A 17,212-nucleotide genomic window follows, 5' to 3' on the forward strand; every position below is an offset into this window, starting at 1 on the left:
CCCAAAGCAGAGAAAAACATCTGAAGAAGTGGACATAAACATGCCAAAAAGTACAAATGATAATTAGACTGTTCATTAAACAAAGCACTATTAATCATTAAAAACTGCCTGTTAGTGCATACAATAAAACTTATTCCTAATTATTGATTCTTACCCTGATATGGTGCCATATCTTTTGACCAAAGAGACTCTGTTCCGTACTGAGTTTCATCATATAGAAATTTAACTTCTGTTGCCCCAGCATCTTCTGCATTCTGAATTAATTCCTAACCAAAAAATATACCAAAAAATAGTAATTAATAACAGAGTAAATCTACTGTCCATCTTTGTATTTATCTACAATATTTAAAAAGTTAATATACCTAAATAAAGGAAATCCACTATTTGCAACATTACCTTTAAGATCTAGTGAGGCTACTACTGAAAGTAATTGTTACATACATATGACAGTATGGTTGAAAAGTCCTTCTCCAATTATTTGAACTTAAATTTTGCCTTTTAATTTGCTATCACTTAGCAAATTAATCCTGGGCCCTATTTATAACTGTCTCATATTTACAATCTACCCAAAGCTTTTGTTCAAAGGAAATTATTCTATTTCCAAAAGCTGTACATATTGTCCTGTGTGGCAGGTAACTTAAGCTTGAGTGGCTGCCAAAAATAGATCTTTTATCATTTGCTTACCAAACTTACCTTTTCATAGAAAAACAATAAAACCAAATAGTAGCAATCTATATGTACCCTTCAACTGGCTGCTTTCTTGAGAGCCTGAGATATGAACATGTCTTTGTCCTGCACTAAGCTGAAAGCTTCCGGATGGTCACGACTGACTCATTCCTTTCATGAAGAAGAAAGCACTATCATTTGTTTGGTGAATGGTGGGTGAGTGGAAGGGTGACCAGTTCCCTGTAATGTAAAAAGGAAAGGGCAAACTGCAAGACTTGCCTCAACAAAATTTCCAATCCTAACAACACCAATCACTTCTGCACACCTACCAAAATCACGCTGGGCTCTGGTCAGTTTGAAGGGAGCTCCAGAATCTGAAACGACAATCAGCTCCTAGAGCCAACCCCATGATCATCAAAGGAGCTTTTTTACTTCCCCAGAGCCTTGGGATCACTAAATTGGAAGTACAGATGGGCAAAAACTGAAGAGAGCTTTAACTGATACTACAGCAATGTCAACAGTGATGCCTACATCAGAGTAGAGAGGTGATACGATGTCCACATGAAACAAAGTAAGTACAAGGAGAGTGAGGGAGCAGAAGTGAAAAGTCTGTTTTGAGATTGTGTTCAGTTCACCTAATGCATTCCAAAGGGCTGGAGTGTGGTACCCACCAGCTGTTCCATCCCAAACATGAACAGCTAAGCCATGCCTCCGACAGCCTCATTATCAGTTACTGATTCCTCCTTGTTGTATAACTCACTATTTCTCATGGGATTTTAATTTTTTAGGCCTCATTCAATCCCAGAGAATCCCTAAAAATTAGCAATCTTATTTACATTAGGATATTATGATAACATGAAGGATGAAAATAAGAATTAAATAGGTAGTGAAACACAATGTTAACTTACAAAATGATAGCACTTTAGATGTTCGACCTTGTTTTCATTCAGGTATCTATTTGTTATTTATGTGTACTTTAGGGAGCAGAGAGGTAGAAAACTAAAGATAAAATCCAAGTCCCAGGTTCCACTCATTCTCAAATTGAACAAAAAATAGGATGGGAAGCTTTTCCCCTAAATCGTAATCCTGACAGATTACTTGTAAACTAACTCTGAGATACACCAACAACACATTTTGTATTTGCTGTTGGGCAAGTCACTAAGATCTCTGGACCTGTTTCACCAAACACAAACACCATAGAAGGTGGTAGCGTAGGTCTTGGTGTTTTCTAAGACTCCTATTAAATCGAAAACAGTCTAATTCTACTACAACATCCAAGGAACAAAGATTACATTGAACTGGCTACAATACAAATATATCTATAAGAAGCAAAGTGGAAGGTGTAGCCCTCAGCTGTTTGCCATAGACCTTTCTCATTTCTCAGCAAGGATCACACTCGCTTACTTCTGAACAGATGACAGCCTACTCCTGTTACCACTACACCTTTATTTTAAATTTATTCTATTCACTTCTTTCTACCCCAAAACCACCTCACAGCAATACTCATTCCACCCTCACTTTCCTAATAAGTCAATATAAAAACTGTTTTTGAATTCACTTTCTGTGACCCACTGGTGCCTATGCTGAAAGATGGACTAATCCAACAGCCCAGTCTTACCACGATCACTGAAGACACAACAGTCCTCAGTGAGTGGCTACCTGAGCATGACTCTCTTAAGTTAAAGAGACCCAGTCCTGATTCCCTAACAGTTTACCACCTAAACTAGAAAATATAACCAGGGCCAAGATACTGAAGGTAATAAACACTAAGCAAGCTAATGAGAAGGAAAATGTGTAACAACTGATCTACTTTGACAACTGAGGAAGTTTCTTATTAAACACAAAATCTAATTTTTGCAGTATCTCCCATTATTGCTTTCTTTGATGATTACTGGTTTTTCTTTTTCTGTTGTTTTATTGTCTGTTTGTTTTTTGAGACGGAGTCTGGCTCTTGTCACCCAGGCTGGAGTGCAATGGTACAGTCTTGGCTCGTTGCAACCTCTGCCTCCGTGTTCAAGCGATCCTCCTGCCTCAGCCTCCTGAGTAGCTAGGATTACAGGCAGCCGCCACCATGCCTGGCGAATTTTTGTACTTTAATAGAGACAGGGTTTCGCCAAGTTGGCCAGGCTGGTCTCGAACTCCTGACCTCAGGTGATCCACCTGCCTCCTAAAGTGCTGGGATTACAGGCATGAGCCACTGCACCCAGCCTGTTTTTTAAAGAGTATAATCAAACTAAAAAACATTACAAAAAGAAATAAGTAAATAAAATAATTATCCTATTAAATAAACCCTCCCAAAAAAGCAAACCTCTAAAATCAGGAGTCCGATAGGCATGCATTCAAGCCTCTAATTGCAGAATGTATTTGGCTGGCTGGCTGGTTGGCTGGCTGGTTGGCTGGTTGGTTGGTTGGTTGACGTGTAATGCCCTGCACAATGATCTACACAGAACATTCCTGGAGTGACACTGCTGATTACAGCACCCAGTAGCTTAGTGCATTTCTTTGCCCCAGAAAACCTCACATATTTATATCAACTCCATTCTCAAATGGAGCTATACACTGCTATACACACTGCTATACACTGCAGCCACAGAAATATAATACAGCCATTTGAATCGAGACATTTTAAAAATTTAAATGCTAACAGGACTTCCAAGTAAATTTACTTCATCTCCTTTTTATCAAAGTAAATAACACATGAACACGACATGTGCCCCACCTTAAGAATCTGTCCTCCTTCTGGATATCTTCTCAAAATGTCCTTGAGAAAATCAACAAGTGGTGGAGTCGTCTGACCAAATCGACCTAAAATACAGAACACATTTTAAGTGAGTTAGAAAAAAAATCCCATGACCTGTCACCAACATGTAACTTGAATCCGAGACATAGTATAACTATACAAGTTACGGTTGCATATCTCACCGCAGCACCCTGGTACAGCAATCTACCTGACGAAGCAATTCAGCAGAAAGTAAAGCAGACTCAATTTTATCAAATCTTAAGTTTTTTTTGTTTTTGTTTTTGTTTTTGTTTTTGAGACGGAGTCTCGCTCTGTCGCCCAGGCTGGAGTACAGTGGCGTGATCTCGGCTCACTGCAAGCTCCACCTCCCGGGTTCAGGCCATTCTCCTGCCTCAGCTTCCCGAGTAGCTGGGATTACAGGTGCCCACCACCACACCCAGCAAATTTTTTGTATTTTTAGCAGAGATGGGGTTTCACCATGTTAGCCAGGATGGTCTTGATCTCCTGACCTTGTGATCCGCCCGCCTCGGCCTCCCAAAGTGCTGGGATTACAAGCGTGAGTCACCGCGCCCGGCCTCAAGATTTTTTAACTGAACTACAAATAAGGTCTCAAAAAATGTTCAAAACTATAATAACTATTAATTCAAAATCAAGGAGCACGGTGCAGTGGGGAGGAGTGTTGCTATTTTCCAAAGCAAATAAAATAAATGATGTTATTTTGTGGCTGCTTTGCCATTAAATAATAAGCCAGAGATAGGGGTGCCTATTATCACATTCTTAATAGTCTCAAATGCAACCAGTGTTCTGATTGTTCTGAAATTCAGCAGTCACAGTCTCAATGGCTGTGCACTACAAGTACCTTCAGGCCTTGCCTAAACTAGATATTCTTAGACCAACTGACCAAGTCACCTTCAGACAGGTGACTGGAGGCTGTAGGAAGATACGAAAACGGGAAGTAATGCCTCAGATACACAGCATTTCCAAAATCCGTTTATCAGTATAAAGCAGCATCTACTTAAAAAAGCAAAATTGTCACTATAAATGTATTTGCATCATTTTGGTACAATCACATATTGAGACCAAGTTCAAATAAGACTCTGCTTCCACAGACTTCTATCCCACCCTTTTTTTTTTTTTTTTTTTTTTTTTTTGAAACGGAGTCCGGCTCTGTCGCCCAGGCTGGAGTGCAGCTGCGCGACCTCAGCTCACTGCAAGCTCCTCCTCCCAGGTTGACGCCATTCTCCTGCCTCAGCCTCCCAAATAGCCGGGACTACCTACAAGTGCTCGCCACCGCGCCCGGCTAATCTTTTGTATTTTTTAGTAGAGACAGGATTTTAACGTGTTAGCCAGCATACTCTTGATCTCCCGACCTTGTGATCTACCCTCCTTGGCCTCCCAAAGTGCTGGGATTACAGGCGTGAGCCACCGTAAGGCCTATCCCACTCATTCTTTTTTTTTTTTTTTTGAGACGGAGTCTCGCACTGTCTCCTGGACTGGAGTGCAGTGGCGCGATCTCAGCTCAGTGCAACCTCTGCCTTCCGGGTTCAAGTGATTCTTCTGCCTCAGCTTCCCGAGTAGCTGGGATTACAAGTGCGTGCCACTACACCTGGCTAATTCTTTGTATTTTTAGTAGAGACGGGGTTTCACCGTGTTAGCCAGGATGGCCTGGATCTCCTGACCTCGTGATCTGCCTGCCTCGGCCTCCCAAAGTGCTGGGATTACAAGCCTGAGCCACCGCGCCCGGCCCCCACGCATTCTTATAACTCAACTAGCTCCATCCATGCTTGTCTTCCTCTGGCCCTGATGTCCCCTCACTGTATCCCCCCAATGGGATACGATTTCTTTCATTTTTAAAACATAATCTTTAAAACAGCTTTATTGAGTACGACTGACATACAAAGTGCTGTAAATATTTATTTTGCAACTTGATGCATTTGGAGATAAGTATATACCATGAAACCATCAAACTATCATTGTCAGTGCCATGAATCTATCCATCATCTCCAAAAGTTTCCTCCCGGCCGGGCGCGGTGGCTCAAGCCTGTAATCCTAGCACTTTGGGAGGCCGAGACGGGCGGATCACAAGGTCAGGAGATCGAGACCATCCTGGCTAACACGGTGAAACCCCGTCTCTACTAAAAAAAGTACAAAAAACTAGCCGGGCGAGGTGGCGAGCGCCTGTAGTCCCAGCTACTCGGGAGGCTGAGCCAGGAGAATGGCGTAAACCCGGGAGGCGGAGCTTGCAGCGAGCAGAGATCCGGCCACTGCACTCCAGCCTGGGTGACAGAGCGAGACTCCGTCTCAAAAAAAAAAAAAAAAAAAAAAAAAAAAAAGTTTCCTCCCATCTCCTCTGTTGTGCTTTTTAAAACTTTTATGGTACGAGTAATTAGTATCAGATCTACCCTACCCACTTAGTAAGTTTTTAAGAATACAACACAGTATTGTTACTCATGGGCCCTGTATTGTATAGTAGATCTCCAGATCTTCTTTATTCATATAGCAAACTTTGTACCTTTGGCCAACGCCTCCCCATTTGTCCCTGGCAACCACCATTCTACTCCCTGCTTCTTTGTTAAAACTCAACCTTGGCCAGGCACGGTGGCTCACGCCTGTAATCCCAATGCTCTGGGAGGCCAAAGGGGGGGGATCACTTGAGGTCAGGAATTGGAGACCAGCTGCTTTGGCCAACATGGTAAAACCCTGCCTGTACTAAAAATACAAAAATTAGCTAGGCGTGGTGGCAGGCACCTGTTATCCCAGCTACTTGGGAGGCTCGCGAGAATCACTTGAACGGAGGCTGAGGCACGAGAATCTCTTGAACCTGGGAGGCAGAGGTTGTGGTGAGCCGAGATTGTGCCATTGCATCCAGCCTGGGCAATAGGGCGAGACTCAGTTTCAAAAACCAACCAAACAAACAAACTCAATCTTTATGCAACCCAACATGGCACATACTTCTGGTAAAGTCAATATTATACCTCCCCCTTTTAAGCCTTTTGATTGAAGGTTTACAAAAAGATGACAATTTTTGGAAGTCAGATCTCCAATCTTGATCCAGTCAGATAACTGAAAAAAAAAAACAAAAGAAAATGTATGAAAAGCAATATAGTCTCTAAAACTGTAAATTCAAAACATTATCTTAAATTTTTTCACTTAAGTAATGCTTGTTAAATCTTCTTATCATGAAGGAAGTTGTCTGGAGAAGTGAATATTCCAGAGAACAGAGATTTAGTCAAAAACTTTATTTAAAAATTTAAGGGATTAAAAGATTTTTTGTTAATTACAAATAGATAAAAATACATATATTTCTCCATTAATATAATTTAAATTTTAAATGATGAATTGGGATCATTAACATAAACAAAATCATTCTTCTGATCAACATTTTCAAAGTGCACTGCTCATAACAAAGCTCCGTGAGACCTCAACACTTATTAGAGGACCAAAAAAAAATTCTGTTTTTTAATTAGTTGGAATAAGTTGGTTTTCAGGAAACTTAACATATTCATAAGCATGGTAACTGTCTTAGAAACAACTATACTAAATAGTATTTCCCAAATTTTAGCAGCATTTTCTTTATTATGAAAGAACACCCTATGGGAAAGTACTAGACATACTTTGGAAAACACTGCTAAAGATGCGGCTACCAAAAAAAAAAACGTTGTGATGCGGAAAGAGGGGACTAATGAGGCTTCCTACCCCAAGCTGCTTTGGTCTATAACTTCCTTGAAACTGACTTTTCTAAAAAATGCCTTGATGTTTGCTTTCTTTTTGGCAATTTTTCTGTTTCTCATAAAAGCAGGGTGCAACATGTGTTACTGTAACCCACGGGAGCAGGGTAACAGAGTGCCTTTTTGGAAAAATAACATAAATAATCTGAGGCCAGATCAACCTTCTCCCCATCAGGGTCCCTCCCTCAGTGTTCCTACAGAGTGACCTCTCACAGGTCAACAATCTGCGGAACATGATTCAAAAGCTCACTGGAAAGATGACCTTCCTCGCTGACCCTTCCCTGGCAGGGTGTGCAGCCGTCCCTCACTATTCCAAAACTCAGTACTTCCGTCTCTCCACCACCTTCTCACACCGACGCCCTCCATGGCTCTAAAGCTCAACCTGTCGAAAGGAGAACTCACACTCACTTTCCTTCCAACGTGTATCTCCTATCTCAGTTAATAGTGTCACCATCTACCTAGTCATTTCAGCTGGAAAGGACAGGGAAAATATGTCTCTTCCTCCAAACCACAAGTCCAATTAATAATCTCTGGATCCCTATATCCCTATAATCTCTGGATGCACCTATATACAGCCTTCCTGGAACAATCCAGGGTGAGCGCAGGTTCACAGGGGGAACACTCCCCAGTTTCAGGCCTGCAGGAGAGGCAGAGTCACAACCCATCCCTACTTGCAACATCAACACTCCTACCGATGAAAAGAGGTGCCCATCTGATCTGAAGAACCGGAACTGGCACAGGAGTGAGGCTGTGAGGTGGACAGCTTTCCTGCTGGACTGGCAGGGAAACTGAGGTGGCTTCTACTCTTCACCCTGATACAACCTCAGCACATCTAAATGAGGGCTCTCCCAGCCACCTTCTTCGAGCCTGGGACCTCTGCTGACCATTGGGTGTTACATCTACCCACCTGCCTTAGCCACAACCAGTGACTACCCGGGGATACCTCCCCTATCGGCCTGAAGCCTGAATCATCAACTAAGAAAATAAAATGCTGGGGGAAATTAAATAAATAAAGCGTATGCCATGAGAAAACGAGATAAGCTTCAAGGGATCCCTGCCATTCCAACCCCAAAGGAGATGGTGAATTTGCCCATATCCCAAGTACATAACTACTACACCCAGCATCTGGGAAAGCCAGAGCACAAAGACTCTCTGTAACTAAGAAACTCGTGTAGAGTCTCCACCCCTAAAAGCACCAAGAATCAAATTAGGCTAAAATCAAATATAAACATTAAAGTCCAATCCTTAAGAGGGAAAAAAAAGAAATTTAAAAAAAAACATTAACGTTGTAGCTGTGCAGTAGTGGCACGGCACACCTATCCAGGATAAATCCCTCATGCACAGAACAGTATCTGTAACACAGCGGCTCAATACACGATAAGCATATTCTCAACACATGTTACCAAACACAGAAGGAGCACTGCGCCCAGCATCAGTGACTACCTCCAGCCTGACCTCTCTCGAGTTTCAGTTCCAGATTTGCAGCTGCCTACTGAATATCACTATCTAGCAGGGACTTTATAATTGGTTAGAATTAGCTTTATCCCATTCATACCAGAAATAGGAAATCAGGCCCCAACACATGAATTAATTTGGCACCTGTTACATATACACAGGCAGGACAGGAAGTAGGACCTAAGGCACCCACCTCTCCATTTCCTAGTTTCCTACATGCTTCTTTATGTCTCACCAACAGCTGAACTACATATAAAAGCAAACTGGTCACCATACTTCCCCCCTCTCTGTATGTGCTTATCTCTGATGATTAAACCCTTATTTTCTTGGTCTGACTCAAAGCTTGCCAACGTCCTTGGCAAGACCTACCAACTTATTCTACACCCATCCCCCACTTCCACATCCATTTGGTACCAAACTGTGGCAATTTTGCCTTTTACAAAGTCTCTTGTATATCCTTTCCTTCGGTTTCACCGTTACAGCCACAGTCCAGAACCTCATTACCTCATACCAGGACAAAAGGGTCCTACTTAGACCCCTGTCTACCCACACCCCCAATCCCAGTCAACACACCCTGTCACTTTCCCCATCCCATATCCATGCTTTGCAGAGACACCTGCAAAAACACTTCTAAATGGCAAGGCTAGCCACAACGGAGCCTTTCAGTGTGACCACATCTAGGAGACAAGATGACCAAGTAGAACCAGAGGAGGAACCAAAGAAGTGGGTATAGACCCAGGAGAGGAAGGTTAAGAGATGTGGGCAGGCATAGAGAAAGGAATAAGAATGACAAACTGCTCTTTCACAAGTCTGCCTAAAGTCCTCAATCAGCCTCTCCCACTGCCACCAAGAGGTCCATTCCTTCCAAAGAAGCTAAGGCTATGCTGGGGTGAGGCCATCACTTCATCCAGCAACTAGCACCCGGTCCAGCAGCGTAAGCCCAGCACTCAAATGCCTGTGTCTCAGCGCTTGCAGACTTCACTGGGCCCTCATCCTACACTACAATGAGATGTCCATTATGGAGGTTAAGATGAATGTCCTCATTAGTCGGGGGACCGGGCGCCGTGGCTCACGCCTGTAATCCCAGCACTTTGGGAGGCCGAGGCAGGTGGATCACTAGGTCAAGAGATGGAGACCATCCTGGCCAACACACGTTGAACATCCCCCTGCCCCCCATCTCTACCAAAAATACAAAATTAGCTGGGCATGGTGGCACGCGCCTGTAGTCCCAGCTACTCGGGAGGCTGGGGCAGGAGAATCACTTGAACCCAGGAAGTGGAGGTTGGATATCGCACCCCTGCACTCCAGCCTGGCGGCAGAGCGAGACTCTGTCTCAAAAAAAAGAAAGGAAGGACAGAAGGACGGAAGGACGGAAGGAAGGAAGGGCACTTGGGGGATATGCTGAACCTTTTTCGCCTGGCTTATTTGCAGAGGCCCTGGCCAATGTCAACATCAGGAGCCTCCTCTGCCATGTAGGGGCTGGAGGACCTGGTCCAGCGACCAGTGCTTCATCCACAGGCTGTCATGCCCCTCGCTGTTGCTCCAGCTAAGCAGAAGGAAGGGGATGCAAAGAATCTCAGGACTCTCGTGACGAGATGGCTTTGGACTTTTTGACCCAACCTCTTTTACAGCATGTTCAGTAGAAAGCTGAACTCTTTAAAAAAGTAAAAATAAATAATAAAGCCTTCAATCAAGTCAACGTCTGCATGCCAACAAACAGCTTGCGGAACTGATCAGGACTGATCAATCCCCCAAGGAGCATGAAAACAGATAATAAATGTGTGTCAAGGAGGACAAAGGACTAGAAAACTGACTCAAGTACACAGAAGGTCAGGATTACACTGAAGCAGGAAAAATCACAGATGCCAACTACTTCACCAATAATATTTGCATCGAGTAGTAAGGAAAGCCAACACTTGAAATGTCATCCTATATGCTCAAGTATTCCTTGTATTATCTGTTCAACTCTTTGTGACTCTTTTAAATGCTGGAAATGATGTTATCACATGAAGATGTTTATTAGAATAAAAGAATTGTTTTAAAAGAGTAAGTTAACTGTCAGTAAAACGTCTTCAACTGAACTCCCCCTTTAAGAAAGCTACAGAATTTTAACCAATCTTAAAGAATACATGACAATATGAAATATTCTTGTTTTCCAAAATTTGCTAACCTATCAAGTCAACCCATCACTTGCATTTTAGAAGTTGTAGTATGCTTACTCCCCAAGATAATAGGTTCTATATTATGTCTGAAGATTCTTTCAGTGCTAAATTGCCGTACCAAAAATGGAGAAAAAACTTGCAAGATATCAAAGGTGAAGATATTTACCAATATTCTACTTAAACTTACCACATAAATAGAAATAAATGAGTAATGATTAAGTCACTTCACTGATGATGTCTAAAAAAAACTTCTGACTCCAACGCCCACCAAAAAAATTATCTGAATTTCAGAAAGTGAAGATTCAGACGAAATGGTGGGGTTCGGGGGTGGGGGATGCAGATGGAAACAGCAAGTGATGAACAGCCACAACTCAGGACAGGCGCAGGCGGCCACGCTGCCGGAGCCACTCGCGCCGCCCGCGGAAACCCGCGCCGCCCACCCCGGGCCCCCGACGCCCGCCGTTCCTCCGCGCGGCGGAGCCCAGCCCAGCCCAGCGCCCCCGGCCGCCGCCTACCTCGCGGCCGGCGCGCCACAGCTGCTGCTCCGACACCGGGAAGCCAGTCTCGGCGAAGATACGTTCCTTCACGTCGCGCACGCTCCAGGACGCCGGCGCCGCCACGGTCCTGCAGCCCACGCAGCCGGGGAGCACGGTCACCCGGACCCACCTGTGGAAAGCAGAGGGACGCTCAGCCGGGCCGCAGCCGCCACCCGCCCGCCCAGCGCCCGCGCGGCCTCGGCCCGCGTTACCTCTCCCCCATCGCGGCGCCTCGGGCGCTACTCGCGCCCGCCCCTGACGCCGGCGCCCGATCACGGCCGGCCCCGCCGCGCCCACAGGCCCCGCGCGGGCCGGGAGGGCGGGATCCGCATGGCGCAGCCGGGTACGCGGCAGCCCGCGCCGAGGGGGAAACGCTAGAGGAAGCCGCGGCGGCCGAGGAGCGGGCGGGGGCGGGGGCGGCGCGCTCCCGGCCCACCAGGGGCCCTGCAGGCGCCGCCCGCGGGCACGCGCCCACCCGCCGGGACCGTTAGCTGGGGAGTCGCCCCGCCCCTACCGCCAGGCCCCGCCCAGTCAAGTTCCGTCTTGCCCAATCCAGACAGTCAGCAAAGGAGCCGCCCCGCCCCACTCGCCCGCCAGGCCCCGCCCCGCCTGCAGAGGCAGCTCTGCCAGAAGGCAAACCCCAGAAGGCAAACCCCACAAGGGTATCTCCAGAGCGTACATCTAGAGGACAGGTGCGTTGTGCCTTTTAGAGCTCAACGGTGCATTGAAATGCAGAACTAGACATTTCTAGGGCCTATGTCTCCTTGAACTCTAATGACTTTCATTCCATAGAAGCATCTCCAGTAAGATCTATAGCGGCCTCTGAGAAGGGAACGTGCTGGTTACAGAACACAAGTGTCTTCCGCGGTTTCGTTCTGTGCTCGGTTTTTGAGGCACAGAAGTAGGATCAGTGGCTCAGTTTGCTAGAAGAAGGACAGCCAGCAGCAAAGTAAGATCAGAATGCACACAAACAGATCCTATGACAGGTTAAAAATATTTGTAACTTATTTTGGCAATATTATCTTGTATAGTTGAAGCCTGAATGTCTTCCCATCACAACCGCAAGCTCCTTGAAAGCAGGAACACGAGTCTTAGAGTTGATGAAATCGCCGCACGGTAAGTCAAGTTGTCTTGTGATTTGAAAGTGTGTGGGGCTTAGAGGCTTGGGGGAACCTCAGGCTGTTCCTTTGGCTTATTTCTCATAGGTATAGATGATACACATTGCAAAAAAAAAAAGTGACATCTATTGAGGCAATTCAAAGGCTACATCGTGAACAAGTAAACTTGTGTGCTTCTTATTTTAAATACCTTGAATAGCACATAATTAAATTTTAGAGTTGCCCCAAAAAATAGATAATTAAATTGCCACTTCTCCCTTCCCCCGCAAAAAATATTATTATTCAGAACTCATCATCAGTAGTAAATAGAGAGAATGTTCTACAGCTGTTCCATCTCTCTTACCATAGTTAAAAAGGGAATGATAGAAGTCATGCCTCTTCCTACTTGGGAGAGAAAAGTAAGTATGTTCCATCAATTGGAGGAGAATATGGTGATTCAGTATAAAGACAAGGCCAGAAAACCCTAAGGGCCAAATGTGTACTACTTGACTGGGTGCAGTGGCTCACGTCTGTAATCCCAGCACTTTGGGAGGCCAAGGCAGGTGGATTACTTGAGATCAGGAGTTCGAGACAAGCCTGGCCAACACGGTGAAACCCTGTCTCTACTAAAAATACAAAAATTAGCTGGGTGTGGTGGCACACACCTGTAATCCCAGCTACTCTTGGAGGCTAAGGCAGGAAAATCACTTGAACCCAGGAGGTGAAGGGTGCGGTGAACCAAGATCCCACCACTTCACTCCAGCCTGGGCAACAGAGCGAGACTGGCTCAAAAAAAAAAAAAAAAAGTACTTCTGTAATCGAACAAGACTGGACAACCAAACACATTAGAATATCAACAAATGGAAAAAGTGTGAGCTCTCTTCTGTCAAGTAACCTCTCTCTCTGGGCCATGCAGCAGTCCCCAAGTCCTGGAAACCAGCTCCTGCCATAGCTTCAAAGCACACCCAGGACAAATCCTTCACCCCTAAATCCTTCAATTAAAAGACTTCACAGTAAACCCCTGGTTCTACAGTTTCCTTGGGAGCCAGGCAAACAGGATGTAGTGACAATGGAACCTAGGGTTGGGGCTGAAGATTTGAGAGACAGCGAATGACTTCAGCAAGAGGCATTCACTAGAAGTGGAGCAGATGCTGCTGGGGAAGGAGGCTGGTGGGAAGAAGCTTTGAACATCTGGAATTCAAAGTGTCCTCAGGATGCATTTGAAAGGTTTAGTTGGCATGGGAAAAACAGAATGGCAAGAATACAACAATGAATGAAACAAAGTCCCTAAGTAGTTGTTTAATAAGGACAGAGTTTCAGTTTTACAAGATGGAAGACTTCTAGAGATGGACGATGGTATTGATGGTTGCACAACATTATGAATTTATTTTAAATCACTGAACTGTATACTTTGAAATGGTCAATATGGTCAATTTTATGTGTATTTTACAAGAAAAAAATAATATTTTTTTAATGGTAGCTCAGAAACACTAAAAAAAATTGATGAGAAGCAAAGATGAACTTGGGCAACCAGTAGTTGAACAAAACCAAAGTGACAAAATCTTGTTAACAAGGCATTCATCATCAATATTAGGGAGAGAGCTCCCACATTCTTTGGGTTTTGTTTTCTAGTTTCTAAGCATACAATGATGGTTTCTAGTGTATGTTATCCAAATACATGACAGGATCATTTTCACAAAAACCACCACTAAATATATGAGTTCCCCCCAAAAAGGAAGTAGGAATCCAACTTTAGTGAGGACCTTAACGGTCAGAGGGGTGAAATGATCTACCCAAAGACACAACTGGGAAGTGGCAGAGCAGGACTGTCAGCAGGCCTGACTCCAGCTGCAGGCTTTCTGTTATCCCGTCAGGGCCTGGACTCACAGTAGTTACTACATCAATACTATCTTTTTTTTTTTTTTTTTTTTTGGAAGCAAGGTCTTGCTCTTGACCAGGCTGAAGTGCAAAGGCATATCACAGCTCACTGTGCCCTCTACCTCCTGGGCTCAAGTGATCCTCCCGCCTTAGCCTCCAGAGTTGCTGTGACTACAGGTGCACGCCACTACACCCAACTAATTATTTTATTTTTTCTAGGGACGGGGTCTCCCTATGTTGCCCAAGCTACAATCAATAATACCTTTTATTAAAGGCAAAAATAACCAAAGCCCCTAATCTGCTGCTTGCATTCTGGGAAAAGGAGACAAATGATAAACATACAGACAAATAATATATAAATCCCGCCTCTGATGTCAGGTCGGGATCAGTACTATTTAAGGGGACAGGGCAAGATAACGGAGCAAAGAAGACAGGTGGTTAGAGAGTTCCTTTGAGCAGAGGTCTCCATAAAATGCAGGAAGCTGATGTTACCCAGAAAAGCCTGTGTGAGAAGCAAGGGGCCCCAAGCAACTAGTGTGGTTCACACTTGCATTATCTTTGCCCCGCATCAGCGTAACTGCCTCCTACCTGGGCTGCTTCCTCTCCAGTTCATTTCCCAGGAGAGGAGGAGTTTCCTCTTTTCCAATTCACTTCCCAGACTGCCACCAAGCCGGGTTTGGAACTGGTGCCTATTTCGTTTACTAATGCTTTCCCACAACCTAAAAGAGGTCTGAACACAGATAGGTGCTCTGAGTCATACTGAGCTGTTATCACTGGTAGACACTGGCCGCGGGACTTCCACTGTCTGTGCCCAGAGGGGCTCTGCGCAGGATGAATGAGGAGAAGCCTCCATATTTCCACGGGGCTCCTGTCATATCTGAAATGCCCCATGCAGGTATGGCAGGACACACAGAGCAATCGGGAGAGGGATGGCAGGCGGCATTCCAGACCCATGACGGCAGAGCAGGATAGAATGTCACATGGCGTCATTCATAACTTTTGCCTCAGGTGGCAGAAAGTCACGTCTCCCTACACTTATCTGAAAGAGACTCTTAGTCCTGTGCTACTAACCTCGCTGCATTTGATAAACGCTCTGCATTACGGCTTCCCTCCCATCAGATTCCCTCCACCTTGAAAGAACAGACAAGTGATTTTCCCAAGTCAGTTTTACTGGTTCTCCGCTGGTTTTCTCTTTGTGCTTCCCTGGGGCACTCCCACACCTCCCCCGCCCCCAGCCTGCTCCCCACACAGCCTCCCCCTACCCCTAGGCAGCTCCTTTCTCCTGTTCTTAGGTTTCTATGGGAACGTATATTCAACTGCAAATACTGCTTAGACAATTTTGAGTTCAGTACATGATGGTATCTGAAATGAATTGGTGATCCAGTGTTCCCATAAAAGCAAGAAAGAAGATTGCAGGTCACAGCCGGGGTCTTGAGGAAGGTGTGGCTAGACAGAACTAGAGCAAAATCACTGTAAGTGGCGAGCTGAAGATAAAAATCCTGCACCTGGAGTTTCCATGTCACTCAGAGTGAGAGGCAGAGACCTCAGCTTACGAGGCCTTAGTGACCAGTCCCCTCTCTTGTAGGCCTCATCCCCCACACCCCCGGCTCACTCCACCACAGACACACTTGGCACCCTTCGGTTCTTGAACACCGAAGCCCGCACTCTGGCCCAGGTCTGTGCACTTGCTATTCTCCCTACTTTGCCCAATCTTCTTCCAGAGGGCACTTCTCACTCCCTCAGCTCCTTCATGTCTGCACCCAGGTGTCATTTTTCCTGGAGGGCTTCCTGACCACCATATGGAAACCGCAACATTCCCAATGCCATTCTAGTACTTCTCATCCCCTTTTCTCACCTGATGTCTCTCCACAGTACGCACCACCTGATAGATTCAGCTATCTCTCTATGCAAAATGTCTATCTCAACCCACTATGTTGTATGCTCCATAAGAGCAAAGTCAGCCGGGCGCGGTGGCTCATGCCTATAATCCCAGCACTTTGGAAGGCCGAGGCAGGCAGATTACAAGGTCAGGAGTTCAAGACCAGCCTGGCCAACATAGTGAAACCCCCATCTCTACTAAAAATATAAAAATTAGCCGAGCGTGGTGGCGCATGCCTGTAGTCCCAGCTACTCAGGAGGTTGAGGCAGGAGAATGGCTTGAACCCGGGAGGCAGAGGTTGCAGTGAGCCGAGATTGCACCACTGCACTTCACCCTGGGCAACAGAGTGAGAGTCTGTCTCAAAAAAAAAAAAAAAAAAAAGAGCAAAGCCACTGTGTAATTCCCCACTCTTTCCCTAGCACCTAGAATAGGGTCCGGCATGCGTAATGTCTTAGTCTGCTCAGGATGCCATAACAAAATACCATCAACTGAGTGTCTTACACAACAGAAATTTATTTCTTACAGTTCTGGAGGCTGTGAGTCCAATATCAAGGTCCACACAAGGTATATTTTATTCTGTTGCCTCTTCTGTTGACTTTGCTCACATGACCTCTTCTTTGTATGAGTGTGGGGAGAGAGAGGAAGCAAGCTCTCTGGTATCTCTTCTTATAGGGGCACTACTCCCATTATGGAGGCCCCACCCTCATGACCTCATCTAACCCTAATCATGTCCCAAATGCCCGCCTCCCAATACCATCCCATCAAAGGTTAGGGCTTCCACATATCAGTGGTGGAGGGACACAAACGTTCAGTCCATAGCACCAAAGCTACTCAATAAATATTGCTGAATTTGTGAATGAATGAATGTTCGCTCCTGCCTGCACCCTGAACTTCCAGGCCTGACACTCTGGGTATCTGTGCCTCTGTGCCATTGCATTGTCTTGGTTTTCTTGTTGGAAAAACTATAAACTCATCGTAGACTTTGATGGAGTAGTGAATCATGCTACAATATGGGTGACCCCTACAGACATTCTGCTAAGTGAAAGAAGCCAGTCACTGAAGACCACATAT

At 45.2% G+C, this 17,212-nt stretch overlaps 1 protein-coding gene and 1 long non-coding RNA gene across 8 annotated transcripts in view; one reads left to right on the forward strand and one right to left on the reverse strand.

Annotated features, from left to right (window-relative positions):
• Positions 1–17,212, reverse strand: part of SACS (sacsin molecular chaperone) — a 106,157-nt gene that overhangs the window by 36,290 nt on the left and 52,655 nt on the right. For 2 of the 3 annotated variants that reach the window (XM_003913666.5, XM_009191628.4), the window contains exons 3-6: positions 11,267–11,417; positions 6,382–6,469; positions 3,386–3,471; positions 155–266 (exon numbers count right to left, since the gene is read on the reverse strand). In XM_003913666.5, coding sequence (XP_003913715.3) covers positions 155–266; positions 3,386–3,471; positions 6,382–6,469; positions 11,267–11,417 — 437 coding nt within the window. Of the gene's footprint in view, positions 1–154; positions 267–3,385; positions 3,472–6,381; positions 6,470–11,266; positions 11,418–11,499; positions 11,630–17,212 lie in introns of those variants that run through there. The other variant, XM_009191629.3, reaches the window with a different exon arrangement.
• LOC103879094 overlaps positions 11,726–17,212 on the forward strand; it is a 122,997-nt gene continuing 117,510 nt past the window's right edge. For all 5 annotated transcript variants that reach the window (XR_002518238.2, XR_002518240.2, XR_004178617.1 and 2 more), the window contains exons 1-2: positions 11,726–12,236; positions 12,319–12,403. This is a non-coding gene — a long non-coding RNA (uncharacterized LOC103879094). The remainder of the gene's footprint in view (positions 12,237–12,318; positions 12,404–17,212) is intronic.

Source organism: Papio anubis, chromosome 15 (genome assembly GCF_008728515.1).
Source record: "Papio anubis isolate 15944 chromosome 15, Panubis1.0, whole genome shotgun sequence".
In the NCBI taxonomy this organism is placed as follows: domain Eukaryota; kingdom Metazoa; phylum Chordata; class Mammalia; order Primates; family Cercopithecidae; genus Papio; species Papio anubis.